At 40.0% G+C, this 15,250-nt stretch overlaps 1 protein-coding gene across 4 annotated transcripts in view; it reads left to right on the forward strand.

Annotated features, from left to right (window-relative positions):
• KCNQ1 (potassium voltage-gated channel subfamily Q member 1) overlaps window positions 1–15,250 on the forward strand; it is a 364,018-nt gene that overhangs the window by 248,842 nt on the left and 99,926 nt on the right. For all 4 annotated transcript variants that reach the window (XM_074585726.1, XM_074585723.1, XM_074585724.1 and 1 more), the window contains 3 exons: window positions 3,836–3,930; window positions 4,613–4,659; window positions 5,443–5,504. In XM_074585726.1, coding sequence (XP_074441827.1) covers window positions 3,836–3,930; window positions 4,613–4,659; window positions 5,443–5,504 — 204 coding nt within the window. The remainder of the gene's footprint in view (window positions 1–3,835; window positions 3,931–4,612; window positions 4,660–5,442; window positions 5,505–15,250) is intronic.

Raw genomic sequence — 15,250 nt, forward strand, 5'->3', positions numbered from 1 at the left:
TTTAAAGTCCAGGTTTGAATATAGTCCATATGACGATGTCCATGTAAGAACCCAGCATATTATTATAAAGAATTAATACCTTTTTTTATGGATGTGTTTATGCTCTCGTAAAGTCTATAGGACTGTTTCAAATTGTGTAGGAAAGATCATATTCTAGTAGCAGTCAATGCAAGCCCTGTGCGTCAGTTAAGGTGAACGGCTCATGGTTAACGAAGCATTCTGTAGATTACAGGGAAAACAGTACTTAGAAACTAATGGTTTTCTAGGCTTCGTTCACCTCACCTACCAAAAATGAATTTCATTTATTAGTTATAAAGCAGGTGTCTTTGGCACAGTCTAACCTTAAAACTGAATTTCAGAAAGAAAATCACCATACTCAGTTATTCCATTAGCTGGATTCATGAGTAAATATCCTTTGTCTTCCAGTTAGGAAAGTTTCTAAATGTCTTAAGACTTATGTACGTGGATACGACTGTAGTATCCATCACGGATCCAGAGACCAGAGATTTGATCTCATTTCCCATTGTCATTTTGAAATCTTTTTTTTCTCTTTCCATGTAAATTTTTCCTTTTGAGTAAATCAGTTTCCTTCTAAAATACGTTTTTAACTTGTGTTATGTTTTTCACCACGGCAAATATTCTATACATAGTATAAACTAAAAATACAGGTTGCAGTTCCACTGACGACATGAGTAACTGTTGCCTGGGTTGTTACAATTCCACTGGAAAAATCTTGCATTTATAGTCTTATAATTCATCATCTTATGTGATTCATTTGTCATGGTATGAATCATGAATTGTGTGTGTAATCTTTTCTAATCACCATACTGGGCTGTACCAAACAATGCAGTTCAGAGCGTCCTGTGCTTCAAAGGATGTTCTACCCATTTTATTTGACTGTTATTTGGTTACATTTCCCAGAAATTCCCCTTGCACGGATTCCTCTCTCCCTTTCCCGGGTCTGCCTCCCTGTGCACGCAGTTACAGGGGAACAGCAATGGCCAGTGGTGCACTTTTAATACTTGCTGTTAGCTTTTGTGCTAACTTTTGCAAATTTTCATATATGATGAGGGAAATTTTAACTCATTTAAGAAGATTTTTGCCATGAGTATTGGTTAATTAGCAGAGGGATGAAAGCAAAAAAGAGAAGTTAAGGGAAGCTGTGGGCCTGACTCCTACTTGTGCTTCTTCAGTACTCATCCATTACGTGATGCAGGGCTTTTTTCCTTTTACAAAACTAACGTGTCATCAGCATCAAGAGTATTTTCTCTTTAAAAGATCAGCTTTCAATGTGAAGCAATTACAGAATAATCAGTAGTGACTATTAAATACCCCATCCTACTCGGGAATTAGGCTTCATTCATAAATTCTATTTACTCCAGGTTTTCAGCTCTTGTTTTGAAGAGAAAGAAACAGCCCAGTAAATAAGAAACAGGCAGGGACGTACCTACTCTTTCTATTGTCAGACACCTGCTTCAGAGTACGAGGATGGCAGCAGAAAGCTCTGCTTTATTCTTACTGCTTTCCTGAACCTGTGTTTTCAAGCTGATTTTGCAGATTTCTCTCTTGCTTATTTATAGTGCAAAAATAATCCAAGAATTCTTTTTCTTTTTGTATCATCATGCCTGCAGTACTAGTCCATGGAAAGACTTATGGGCCTATGCCACCATTGAATCATATTTCTTTCTTTGTGGATGTTAGTTATGATTTATATGTGTGTAAGCAGTTTGGCTTCTTGGGAATTCTGTGTGCTCTTTGGTTAAACTGAAGCAATTCCCAATCCTGTTTAGTCTTCCACTAGAGAGTATCTCACATTCAGCCGAGGTTTGCAGTTGGCGGTGGGGAATCTGGCAGACTGAAATATAATTTGTTTGATGACGTGATATTATTAAAGTAATGATTCCTGAAACGTGTGAGCTACTTTTCAGGCAGGGCATGAAGGTGTCACAGTATGATTTTTATCTTGTATCCTGCTTTCCCTGGGCTTAAAGAAGAAGGTATCTGTGGCATGGAATTGGGGAAAACCTGCAGCGTGTGAAATAAGGTTAAGCAGCATAGAGACATCCCCAGCTTTTGAAGTACAGATGACAAAATATTTCTGAGACCTCAAATGGGATACGAATTCTGATATGTTAGAAGCTACCACTGTAAACTTTTCCTTGTTCTCAAAAGATGCAAGAAAGGAGAAATTGTAATACAGTTACAACTTCTCCTTTATATTATTTATATTTATGGTAATTTATATTATATGGTAATCCGTTCCCAAGTTTTTCACTAAACCTTGAAAATTATCTACAGAATATCTATAGACAGCATAATGAATTAGTCAGAAATACAGAATCAGAGAACAGTTTGGGTTGGAAGGGACCTTTAAAGGCCATCTAGTCCAACCCCCCTGCAATGAGCAGGGACATCTTCAACTAGAGCAGGTTGGTCAGATCTCCGTCCAACCTGACCGTGAACGTCTCCAGAGATGGGGCATCTACCACCTCTCTGAGCAACCTGGTCCAATGTTTCACCACCCTCATCGTAAAACATTTCTTCCTTATATCTAGTCTGAATCTACCATCTTTTAATTTAAAATCATTACTCCTTGTCCTGTTGCTGCAGGCCCTGCTAAGAAGTCTGTACCCATCTTTCTTATAAGTCGCCTTTAATTACTGAAGGCCACAATAAGGTCTCCCCAGAGCCTTCTCTTCTCCAGGCTGAACAACCCCAACTCTCTCAGCCTGTCCTCACAGGAGACGTGCTCCATCCCCTCTGATCATCTCTGTGGCCCTCCTCTGGACCAGCTCCAACAGGTCCATGTCATTCCTGTTGCTGAAGGCTCCAGAGCTGGACACAGTACTCTAGGTGGGATCCCACCAGAGTGGATTAGGGGGACAGAATCACCTCCCTCAACCTGCTGGCATATCATTTATTGTTTGACTGATTTGATTAACATCTTTTAGAAAAAGTTTTCTACCAAATCGTAAGTTCAGGTGTTACTGTTCAGTCTAATGTGTGAAGTTTACACCCTACTCCTCTTCTCTGCTGTTTTAGAGCATCATTTCTGCTTCTTATATGTAGCTCTGGCCCTGATTGGACTCTAGTTTCTGGATGTAGGATTAAGATATTTTTAATTTTTCCCTGCACTTCGACAAGTTAATTCACTTGCTTTCTAGTTAGTCTTGGTGTTCATTGGTTAAAATTATGGTCTTTTTCTTTATCTTTAATACTACACAAAAGCGGTTTTATTGCTAATAGCTCCCATGTATGAAGTGCAAATTACGGACACAGGGCTTTCTTCCTGGTCATTCCTTGCATCAGTGTTTTCCTAGTATTTCCCAGTAGATTTGAAAGCTCAGCCACTCTTTCTGGAATAGGAAATCAGTCATGCACTTTCAACCAGGACTCTGCTTTAACCTTCCCGTGGCAAGAGCTGAACTGAGAAGTCCAGCTGTCTTGCTGCTGACTGAGAATAAGGGCTTGTGCATGTGAAAGACCTCTTTACTGTTTGGTGGCTGAGAAGTATGAACCTTATTTCCAGAAGAAATTAGAGTGACCACAAACTTCTGAGCAAAATGCCAGATATACCTTTTTTGGCCCCAAGTTCTTTTGGCTTCAAGTTCAGTGGATAATCGTTTGAAAGGCATGCAGTCCTGCAGTGACGAAAAGGTGGATGAAATCAGAACTGTTGTAATTATTCCACAAAAAATGTGTGATCCTGGCAACAATGAAGTATCTCAAATGTTTACACAGTATTAAAAGGGGTTAAAAAAAACTTACTGCATTACCACAGACCATTCCTACATCCTTGTGGCTTAAAGGCATGTTTGGTTTTTTTATTTTACAGCAAGCTAGAAAGCCCTATGATGTCCGAGATGTTATTGAGCAGTATTCGCAGGGCCACCTCAACCTGATGGTGCGAATCAAGGAATTACAGCGGAGGTACGTCAATAAAGTTCAGTGTCTGTATCTGTAAACACCAGCAGAGGGATGTTTGTAAATAAATCAGTGATAGGGTCTGGGGATCAAAACCTGACAGCGTTACAGGTGCCATGTTGGTAGGACTGTGCAAAGTTATGGAATATAAAAAGGCATTCAAGTAAAGTTTTCTTTTCACGCAGGAAGGAACAGGCAAAGAGCTTAAAAATCTGATGATCAGGACTTACAGTTTTCATTATACTTACATGTATTGCCTCAGTCTCTGCTAACTTGGACTATACACTGCAATCCCTATATGTTAGGGGCTGTACTATACATTCAGAGTGAAATACTGTCACCTGCTCTGGGAGAATTGCACTTCAGAGCAAACTAAGAGACGACAGATAGAAGCAACAAGTAAGCTGCAGAAGAACAAGGAAAAGAGGAAACAACTCTGTTCGCATGGAAAAGCGAGGGGCATGGTAAAACTTTACAGTGGGTAAAGAAGCTAAAGACCAATCTAAGTCCCATTTTGTTATTCTTTGTTTAATTTCAAGCTATTCTTAGCCCAAAGGAACTGCTTCACTTACTTACAGTGCAAACCAGAACTATTTTAACTTCACTTTGCTTGTTTGTGAAGAGATCTCCCCGCTCCAGCTACAGGAAGTGAAGATAAAAACTAAAAATCATGCTTTTTGGTTTATAGGTTGGACCAATCCATAGGGAAGCCATCTCTTTTTATCTCCGTCTCGGGTAAGTTAACATGAAGGATGTGTCTAAAGTTACTCTGATGAAGATATAATTAACGGAAAACACTTTTGTTTCCAAATTTTTGAACAGTGCCAACCAGTTGTGCTCTGAAGTTTAGGCATCCACAATAATATCTAGTCATCAACACCTTTAAAATAGGATTGTTCTTATTTAGATATTCAAAGTACCTACTTTCACTGAAGTTTTCAAAATGTTGGCTCTGTTGTCTCTGAGACTCACCATATTTTGAATACAATACGTGCTATGATTAGAGAGTTCCCGTGAAATCAGTAATATTCACATTGAGCTTTGATATCTTTGAAAAGAGACTGGGGAAGGAGCACAAAGTTTGTTTGCGACAAGTCTGGCCAAAACTCTCTGTTAATGTCATTTTCAAACTCAGGTTTCTACACCGTTTACAGGGGAAAGAAGATAAAATGTTATCAAATGCATTGTTCAAGTTTGCTGTAGAGTCTTTTGTGTAATGGCAGATTCTTTTTAAATGGCAATTAAAACATTAACTAAATTGGGAGAAGTTTTGTACTGCCAGGTTAAAACATAACATTAAGGTTGAAAGTGCCTTAAACTTAAGGGCTATTAAAAGCCATGGCGTGGGCTAATGCTATAAAAAGAAACAAAAAGGTGCTTTTAAGGAATAGAAGGACCAGCCTGCAAAGGTGTTCAGTTACACTGCGTTGGTGGGCTAGTTAAACACACCCTGTTGTGGCTTGCTGCTATTTTGTTATACCACCATATATTAATTTGAAAATGTTTCTTGTTCCACAGAAAAAAGCAAAGATCGGGGGAATAACACGATTGGTGCCAGGCTGAACAGAGTGGAGGACAAGGTAAGCCTCAGTTAGACTGGCAGTGAACGAGGACGTGGTCTGCGATCGAACAGTGCTTGTTTCATAGGGCGTGGGGGAAAATTCAGCTTAAAATAGAGTTGAATGCCTGGCTTTTCCAGGTGATGGAGCATAGTTTTTGTGGGAGATTGTGGTTTTGGTTCTTTCTTGTCATTTTAACAGAATAAGAAGAAAACCAGACTTTAATTGATTTCGGTCTCTTTTGGGACTTGCTTGGGTTTTTGATTTTTAATTCTATATATTACACATGTCTCAATGCTCTACTTCCTTCCTCCACAATAGATAAAAGGCTCTGTTCCTTTAATTCCTTGGTATATTATGGTCCCTAAGATTTCCCTTTGATCGTTGCTCTGTTGTTTATATAACTCCACCTACAATTCCTTAGAGAGAGCAATAGCAAACGTTGTTCTGTCCTGGTTTTCATTCCTTATGACAAATGGAGTTTCTCCTTTCAAGTGACGTGAAGCCAGAAAAAATCAGACTTGTTCTATAATCTCAAATTAACAGTTAAGTGCTTTGTAACCCTTTATTTCAATGCTGGCTTTGCTTGCAAAATTAGATGACAGCTAGAGGCTATGTCGTTGTTAAAAAATATAGGTTTGCCTGTGTTGGTATTAAGGAAAGAAAGGGAGAGTTAAGAGAAATGGTTTGCATCCTTTACTGACCCCTTACAGCGATTTGGTGAGGGGGTGAAAGAATTTCTTTACCTTGGGATTATTTCATTCATGTATCGAAACTGTTCATTCAAGTGGACTGTTCATTAAGGACTGAAAATTTTTCTTGAGGGAAAGAGCCATCGAGTGTATGTGATAACCTCATGAAGGATTTGTTCTGAAGAAATATCCGGCCAATATTCTGTAAAGCAAAAGAGGTGTGAGCGACGCATCCCAAAGGATGCGAACTGAGCACCCTGATCTGTATTGATTCACTTGTGACGTATCCATTCCTTTACACACTTCTCCTTAAATACTGAACATAAACTTGAATGGTAGTACTCAGAACTGGACTCAATCTATTGGAAATAAGTGGCATTTTAAAGGTCACAGGTGCCTTTTGGTGTAAAGGTGACACACAGAAAGGGTGAAGTAGAAAACAGGAAGGTACAGTGCATTTTGCAGGAAGGAGAATCACTGTGCAGTGCTCCCTCGGATGGGTGGTTGGTGACTGTTCTTACACATGGAAGCCCTTTCCAGAAAGTTTGGATTACATTTATTTATTTTCTCTCCGTAATGTCAACTTAAAGGGTGGAACGCTAAAAAACGCCTTGTGACTTGTGACAAAGAGCAATAACTTTTCAGTTTGGACAAATAATTCTCAAATGACAGCGAAAATAGCTTCTCAGAGCTATTTGTGAAATCTCCGACGAGCCTGGGAAAGCTGTGGTGTTGTACTGGCTCAGAGATAAGCTGTTTGGGGGTTATTAATTACTCTTTTTACATCCTTACAAATAAGTACACTGTGAATTTATAGTGACTGTTGTTTTATGTCTTGTAATGGGACTGTAAAACACTCCCTGTTTAATTTTAGTATAGCTGGGTTAAATTTTAGCCTTGTTTTAAGTAACAGACCCTTCTTTCTTTGCAATTGCATGAGGTCATCTGTGGTTTCAGAGTTGTATGTTATCTGCCCTATACAGCTACTCCTATCTGCAGGAATTTTATCTGAAAGTAGCTGAAAGGCTAAAAATAGAGAATTTCGGTTGGACTCTGCAAACAGTGGCATACATGACAACACACCGGCAACGCTGAGATCACATTTTTGCCGCAGCTGCAGATGGTGGCCAAAGCTATTTTTTTGGTATTTTTGCTCTCTGATATTGGCCTTCTCTTTCCCGTAAAGGACATGGTATGCTTTCAGCATACAATTAAATCCTTCCCGAGCTGAGCAATATATAAAGGTTACCTATGTCAACCTGGTTTTTAAGGTGACTACATATTTTAAACAGTTACATCCCGTTTGGTTTGTGAATTAGTTTTGAATTTTTGACTTCTGAAGGAGAGATTTTCAGGGGTGCAGGCTAGTGTTAGCATCTAACCACCTTTTGCGCATTTGAAAAATCTCCTTTAAGTCATTTTAAAATGAGCTGTAGCCTTCTGAAAATATGTGGACACTCCTGCCACAGCAAAAAATGACATGGTACTTCCCATGCCGCAGAAATAAGCTGAGTTCTTCTAATAGATCTTTCTCAATGACAGTATGCTCCTTGCAGCAGAAGGCTGGTATACAGAAAGTCTGTGTTAAAGCAGGAAGGGAAGAAACCCTGAGCTTTTGGTTTTTTAAACTTTTGGGTGCTTAATGCTTCTGAATGTCTGCTGTCAGACCAGGATCTGCTGCTTCACAGAGGCAGAACCCAATTTTATGTATATTCCTATAGGCTTTTGTGGAGGTGGATTTTAACTCAAGAAGCATTTACAAATACAGATAATTCCGTCTTCAAAAGTATTTAATCATGGGACATTCTGGGACATCATATCTCTCTTGCAAAGCTTTTGTACTTGTGGCACAAGCAAACGTGCTCTGGAGGCATACATGTGGCTGGCGGTACAGAGGGCATGGCATGTGAAAGGGACATTTTAAAAATAAAATGCTTAGAGTCAAACAGCAGTGTGCTAGCAAGAATTATGGTACTTCATGGCACAAATCCGAATTTCCAAGTATTGAAGTCAGCAAAAAATCATGTTTTCTTCTTTTAAATTAGGAACGTGTTCATGTGAGGGAGAGTCCTGTAGAGTCCGTTCATCTTGTGCACTGAGTGAAACTTTGACCTTGTAATATATACAGTTTGTGATAATGTAACAAAGATTGTTTCCTAACATGCAAAAGCCAAGGGGAGGAATCACGCTTGCAGGAACCTTCCTGCAAATTCCTTCCCGTAGAATTTTGTCATTTTGGCAAGCAACTGAAAAGGTGGCTTTGTAAATGTAACCAGAAACTGCACAACCTGATAGGCCTTCGTGAGAAGAAATCACAATCCAATACGTTATCACGGCAGATTTTGACTTCGCCGTTGTTCTCTGTTGCTTATAAAGCTGAGGGTAGCCAATGCTGTGTTCTTCTCAAGGTGGATTGCCATGGCTGAGGGCCGGCAGTTGCAGCCCCTGCCATGCCCACCCCCCGACCTGTGGGGAGACCAGCCAGCTTTGGTCCAAAGGCATGGAGCTGCGGTAGCCCAGTGCCCGGACTGAGCTCATCGATCCCGTTAAGTAGCAATGGTCCAACTGTATGCACGTAGATACACCGGTCCGGTCCCTCAGAGAATGTTGTTGAGCAGGATTACAGCAGCAAAACAGTTTTTTGTTTGCAGCGACCAGCCTTCTCTCTCCTTATCCTGAAACATCTGTGGATGACTATTCAGCCTCCCCGCAAGAAACCTGGCCGCTGCTGGCTTGCTACCAAAATCAAAATCAAACCCAATTTTCCCAGATAGGCACAGCTGTGTGTGCTCAGCGCCGGTAATCCTCACGCAGAGAGCTCTGCGTGCCAGTGGTTTAATGCTGGGTGTGCCCAGCAGCTCCAGCCAGGAGCAAGCCCACAGCGCACTCAAAAACTTCTGTGTCCTCCGTCTCCTCTTTTCTTTTCGCAGCTTTAATTTTAGCTTGGGTATAAATGACTGTAATGCTGGCTTTTTAGAATAAATTAATCTCTTCTTTCTCAACCTTTTGCTGACCATTGATTTAGATACAGCAGGCGCAGCTTGCACTTTCAGGTAATCAGCTGGGCTTGTTGCTTGGCTGCCCTAAGATAATTCAGTCTTAAATACGGGCACGGCACAAACTCATCTGGAATATACAGTGAGGGCTAAAACTGGTGGTCTCTGGACTCTCAACAGTCTGTCGTGCCTACAAACCAGACTCCCCCCAATGTCGGTAGGTCCTGCCTGTGGACCTCCCAGAGCAGGGTAAGAGGATGCAGGTTTACAAAAAAAATTTAAAAACCACTCTGAGCAGCAAACATCATGCTCTATTCTCTGTGATGTTGTTTTAAAAATAGGATTTCTGCAATGATTTGGACGCTTTAAAATTTGTCTTTTAAGAATAGTTACATCAATCCAAAGGAATTTTCTGGCTGTCCCTTCTGTATAATCAGAACTATTCCTGTACCTGACAGTAAGTACAGTATTAATATCAGTATTGCCAAGGTCACAACTAAAATCTTATAATAGTCTTTTTCAGTCACATGGAACATTAGAAGTAATGCTGTCTACAGTTATGTTTTAAGTTGTAGAGATTTGAATGGAGATTTCTATTTGTACAGAAGGTATGTAGCAGTGAAGCATGGGACACCTTTTAACGTGAACCCAACAGTTCTGCACGACGATATTCCTTCCAAGCATATGCACATTTTGCATGCTTACAGCTGAAAATGGGAACCCCTGTCTTCTGACTGGTACTAGCGCAAAGAGCAAGATACAGAAATTCAAACCTCGGCGCAGCACTGAACAGAGAATCATTTCACTTTTTCAGATTTACTTTAAAAGCAGATTGCACGACTTTTTAAATCAATTGAAAACAAATCTGTCATGTGAAAGCATCGACCCTAGAATAGATGCCACCGTGCTGCTTGAGTTGCCTACTGGAAATCTGAACTGATCTTGGAAACCAAAACGGAAAGGAAGTTCTCTTCTTTGCACGGTTCTTTTGAGTTCTGGTTATGGCAGTTTGGTTTTTTGTCCTCCATCTACAGTGTCTTTAATTGATTGTTAAATGTATAGATCCCATGTCCAGTAAAACTGTAAGGATATGATATATGATATATTTTTCCCTGAGAGTGCTGAGTATGCAACTTTTACAGAGAAATAAGCGCAAAGGCTTTATTTGAGGAGGCTTTCAAAAAGTGGTGGAGACCTGTATGTTACAAAATTTATATACATGGTATGACATTTTCTTAGACTCATAGAATGTGTTGGGTTGGAAGGGACCTTTAAAGGTCATGTAGTCCAACCCCCTTCTGGCTAAATATTTTTCTGTAATTGTTTCACCAGAGCACTGATTCTATTCATACATGTATTAGAAGCCAGTTTGGCTGGAACGCTGTTAAACACAGTCCAGATGAACAAGAATGACCATTGATAAGTCTCGGTCCAGTTTCTGATTTTACTCTTGCCCTTTCCTGCTCTTGCTTTCTAATCAACTAATAGCTCCCTGTTGCAAAGGGTTTCATATCTAACTTACTTCTCTTGTTGATTTCCTCAAAAAATATATGAATTTGATTATAGATTGCAGAGGAATTTCACCGTAATGTTAATAAATTTGCTATTTTATTGTATCACAAGGTAAATGGTAACCATGCTATTTGTAACAATGAACTCCCAGCCTATCCAGCGCAGAAGGGTTTAAGAGACGCTCCAGAGCCTGTTAAGGGTGGTGGGAGTCTTTCCTTTGACCTGCCAGGCTGCAAAGGAGGCCTTTTAATCAAAACATAAGGTAGCTCAATACATTAGGTCGTTTAACATTTTACTTAGAAAAGTATTACCTTACTTACCTCTTCCTGGGTTCACAAATACCAGGTTTCATGTTGACAGCTTGTTCACCTAGAAGAATTCTTCCTGTGTGGCCGGTCTTCCAATTTTATGTGAAATACCTGCATGATCTAAAATAGGAGGGGTTTGTCTATTTTTGATGGTGTCTTTTGTCTTTTTTATGGCATTCTGTAGCCTGTGGGAACAGTTACTGTGCTTCCTGCTGTAACGTAGCAATTAGCACAAACTTCAAAAAAGGCCTTGACTGGCAATGACCGCCTTGCACATCAGTATGCAACGGACAGAGACATTTTGGCTTTATTTTTAATTGATTAATGATGCTGAAAAACTGATGGTAACAGACTGACAACCAACCATCTGACTTTCTGCTCAGGAAACCATGGTTAGAGCCGTGAGTCATCTATTGGAAGAGACGGCTTTGGAGAGTGTCTGGCATTGAAATCTGCAGCACTTTGCAGGCTGAACATGCACTGGGTAGTTCAGGTATTGAATGTTGGCAGCTTCTGGAATAGCTGTGTGAGGATTTGCCTTCCTGACACCTAGAAATAGAACTAAAAACTGTGGGTTTGGATGGAAATTTTAAAAGATACGCAAAATCAATAAAAATCAAAAGAACCACCGCCAAGCAGTTACTCATCTTATATGTAGTTCTTGCAATAATGCAGAAGTAATAACCTGGGGGATGTGGAAGAATATTAAGAGACATATGGAAGATTAAGTATCCCTATTAATTTAATCCTTAGTCTTTTTCCAGATGCTGAAGTACAAGCATACGGAAGCAATTTCGATGCTGAACTTTGTGATGGAGGATACCCATTTTCTATAAATTGGACTACAACTAAGCACATCCTCCATCAATCTAAGTCATTAGGCAGCCTTAAAATTTTAATAGCTTTTCTCTCACCAATCTGATAGTATTTCAGTAGGTAAACAAGGAAAAACTGCAGATTTCCATTTCCAGTATCCTATGCTTCCCATCGCGCCAGCTACAGTAAAATAAAATTATCACGCATACATGGTAAAAATGAAAACAAAAAATAATTATTTGTAGGATTCACTGCTGCCAGAAGCTTTGGTAGCCAGAATAGAAAGAAACTGAGAGAGAGATGAGGCAAATTCATGGAGAAGGGCTCGCTTGAGGCGTATCAAACAGGATGTCTGTATGTAAAGTCCAGTTGAGCAAGTACTTTAAACAGTAGTCATGGATAAGTTGGTAAGAAAAGGAAAAGCGTCATTTATGTCTCTGTACTTTCTTATATTCTTTTTTTAAGACTGCTACAAGCCTTGCACCAGAAAGAAAATTGACTGGGGCAGATAAACTTTACTCCTGTTCAGTATAGCCCTTTTTTATGCTAGGCCGTTGTACACAACTGATGGCTACTGGATTTGGTCACCCAATACAGCCCGACGCAGCTGAACGTTGCTGTACAGTGTCTTAGACGTGATCTGTTTACGAAGGCTGCGTAAGCAGACCCCTGTGCCAGGCGAGAGGGCATTCATGTGAGTTTTTGCAGCCTCATAACTTGAAGACTGTAAGGTCTTTGGAAGAGCCTTCTCTTGCATCCATTTGTTAGCACTGATTATATCATTAGATCCTACCACAGCATAAATGAAAAACAATCAATTTTTGCACAGTTTTGAAATTGTTTAATATACACAGCGTTAAGTACTATCTATAACCTGGAGGATATTATCAAAGTGCAGTAGCTTAGATATAGTCGCAGGCCTGGCCTACCAAGCAGTGTTACAAGCTATGATGGTGTTTTGAGGTCTGTTTCTGAAATGTCAGCTCTTGGATCGGAGGAAATGTGATTATACCAAAAAGATAAATCTAGCATTGAATATGAATAGTCACACATGGTGAGGATACTGCAGTTCATTGGCTTATTTGCAGAAATTAAGAGTATACACTTCCGCAGTGCTCTAAAATAAAGTTAAGCAAGACAAAATATTATCTTTATTCTAGAGAAGAGTGACTGAAGGTAGTTCAAGCTCGCACACAGTTGCTGTGCTAGTATTCAAAAGCGATGACTAATTAAGCTCTGCTCGTTCAGTTGCATGCAGTCATCTATGATGCTCCTCTGCATATTTTCTGAAAAGTAAAAAGGCAAAAGTGAAATACTCCTAAAGACTTCGTGATTGAGTCACTACAGATTTTACCCCAAATTTCTATCACTTCTGGATGCAGACAGTAGTTGGGAAGCATGATGCTGAAGATAGAGTGTAGAACTTTACAAACACAGAGTGGGTTTTTTATTTATTTATTTATTTATTTTTAATCTCATTGATGTCTTCCCCCATAAGAATTCCTAATGCTGGCAACAGCTGTGTGCTTGTGATCTGCATAGCTGTCTACTTGCTTATTAAGAGCAGAAATCCCAGAGGAATTTTAGGTAACATGCACTATATCCTACAAAATCTAGGAATTCGGTGGGCAAAATGGAGGAATGAAATAATGCATTACCAGTTGAAAATCTTTTAAACAGTCTTCAGATTAGTTGCTGTTGGGGGAATCAACTATTTGTATTTATAATTGAGTAGGCATGCAAGTGGATGTAAGGTCTCCAAATTGAGATGACTTGATCTTTTATTAAACCACATAAAGTCTGTTTTGTCTGGCATTCAAAGATAAACCCAAACAAGATTGGAAACGTAGCCTCCATCATTCTTGTGCATAGGCTGTGTACATGTGATGTGGAATGGAAATGCGTGGTGAATATGCCGACAGAGAATGTGGAACAGTTGTATGGACTAAATACTCTGTAGAGCAGATCAGAGAAAAGGGATTTAAGTGAACAACACGTGTGTGCAGCATGCTACACAGAAGACTTTTATTTCTCTTTCTTATAGGTTAAAGGAATAGAAATGACCATAAGGTCATCTCTTCATTGGATTTTGTGTGTGTGTGATTTGCAGATGAGCAACCAAAAACATCCTAACATAAATGGAAAATTTTGGTTTTCATGCTCCAGGGTGAACCTTTACTGAAGTTTGATTCATCAAAGTTTAAATTATTCCTTGTCAAAGATCTGTTTTTAGAGGGATCTTGCTGGAATGAAAATATTTCATTTTCATTTGCAGTTGAGTATCAGGGAGGAAAAGTGCATGGAGCTTGAAAGGTCTCCACTCAGGCTGGAGTCTTTTCAGGTTGGAATCTATTCAGCTCTTGGAAAAGATTCAGAGCAGAGGAAGCTATATTCCCTTTCTTACAGAGACACAAAGTCCATATCTTCTGTCACCCTATATGCACCTCCTCCCCCCCCAAATAAAAATTGCAAAACGGAAATGATCCTGTCCTGCTTAGTTTGCAGGAGGAGAAACAGAAGGAGCCTTTGCTGTTTGACTCCTGCTTAGGGCTATGGGAGTCAGAGCGAAGGTAAGAAGAAAAATAGGCAGTCAATAAAAATTACAACATGCATACCTGGTTCAAAGTATACCTGCCCCTCCTAGAGCTCAGGAAACCAAGATGGCAAATATAGTTTCCTCAGATCCTTCTCTGTTCCTGCATCCTACCCACTGGGATTGTGACAAAACCATATCTCATCTTTCAGTAAGAAAAATCAAGATTTGCATTAATTCTATAAAAATCTAGAACAAGTATGATCATGACAACTTTTTACACGTCTTTAAAGTATCCCACTCTTTCAGCAGTTAGTGCAGGGCTGTGAACCCATGTCACAGGTTCTCTTTCTATCCCCAGTTAGTCATAGAATCACAGAATGGTTTGGGTTGGAAGGGACCTTAAAGATCATCTAGTTCCAATCCCCTGCCATGGGCAGGGACACCTCCCACTAGACCAGGCTGCTCAAAGTCCCATCCAGCCTGGCCTTGAACGCTTCCAGGAATGGGGCATCCACAGCTTCCCCGGGCAACCTGTTCCAGTGCCTCACCACCCTCACAGTAAAGAATTTCTTCCTAATATCTAATCTAAATCTCCCCTCTTTCAGTTTAAAACCATTACCCCTCATCCTGTCACTATTAGCTGATGCTACACCTGGTGAGCTCCAGCGATCAGCCAGCAGTCCAACTGGGCAGAATGTCATTGCCCTTGTGTGCCATGGGCATGATAGTCTGATGAGCTGCCTCCCTTTAGGATGGACCTTTGTTGTGGTAGCTTCATTGTGTTCCTCATAGCACAAGAGCTCCTGCTCTGACAGATTAAACACACAAAATAGAAAAGTAAGGGAAAAAGAAAATATTATTTCCCTCTTTTACAGCTAAGGGGCAGAAAGTGACTTGCCCAAGGTAT

The sequence above is a fragment of the Larus michahellis genome, chromosome 4 (genome assembly GCF_964199755.1).
Source record: "Larus michahellis chromosome 4, bLarMic1.1, whole genome shotgun sequence".
Classification (NCBI taxonomy): Eukaryota; Metazoa; Chordata; class Aves; order Charadriiformes; family Laridae; genus Larus; species Larus michahellis.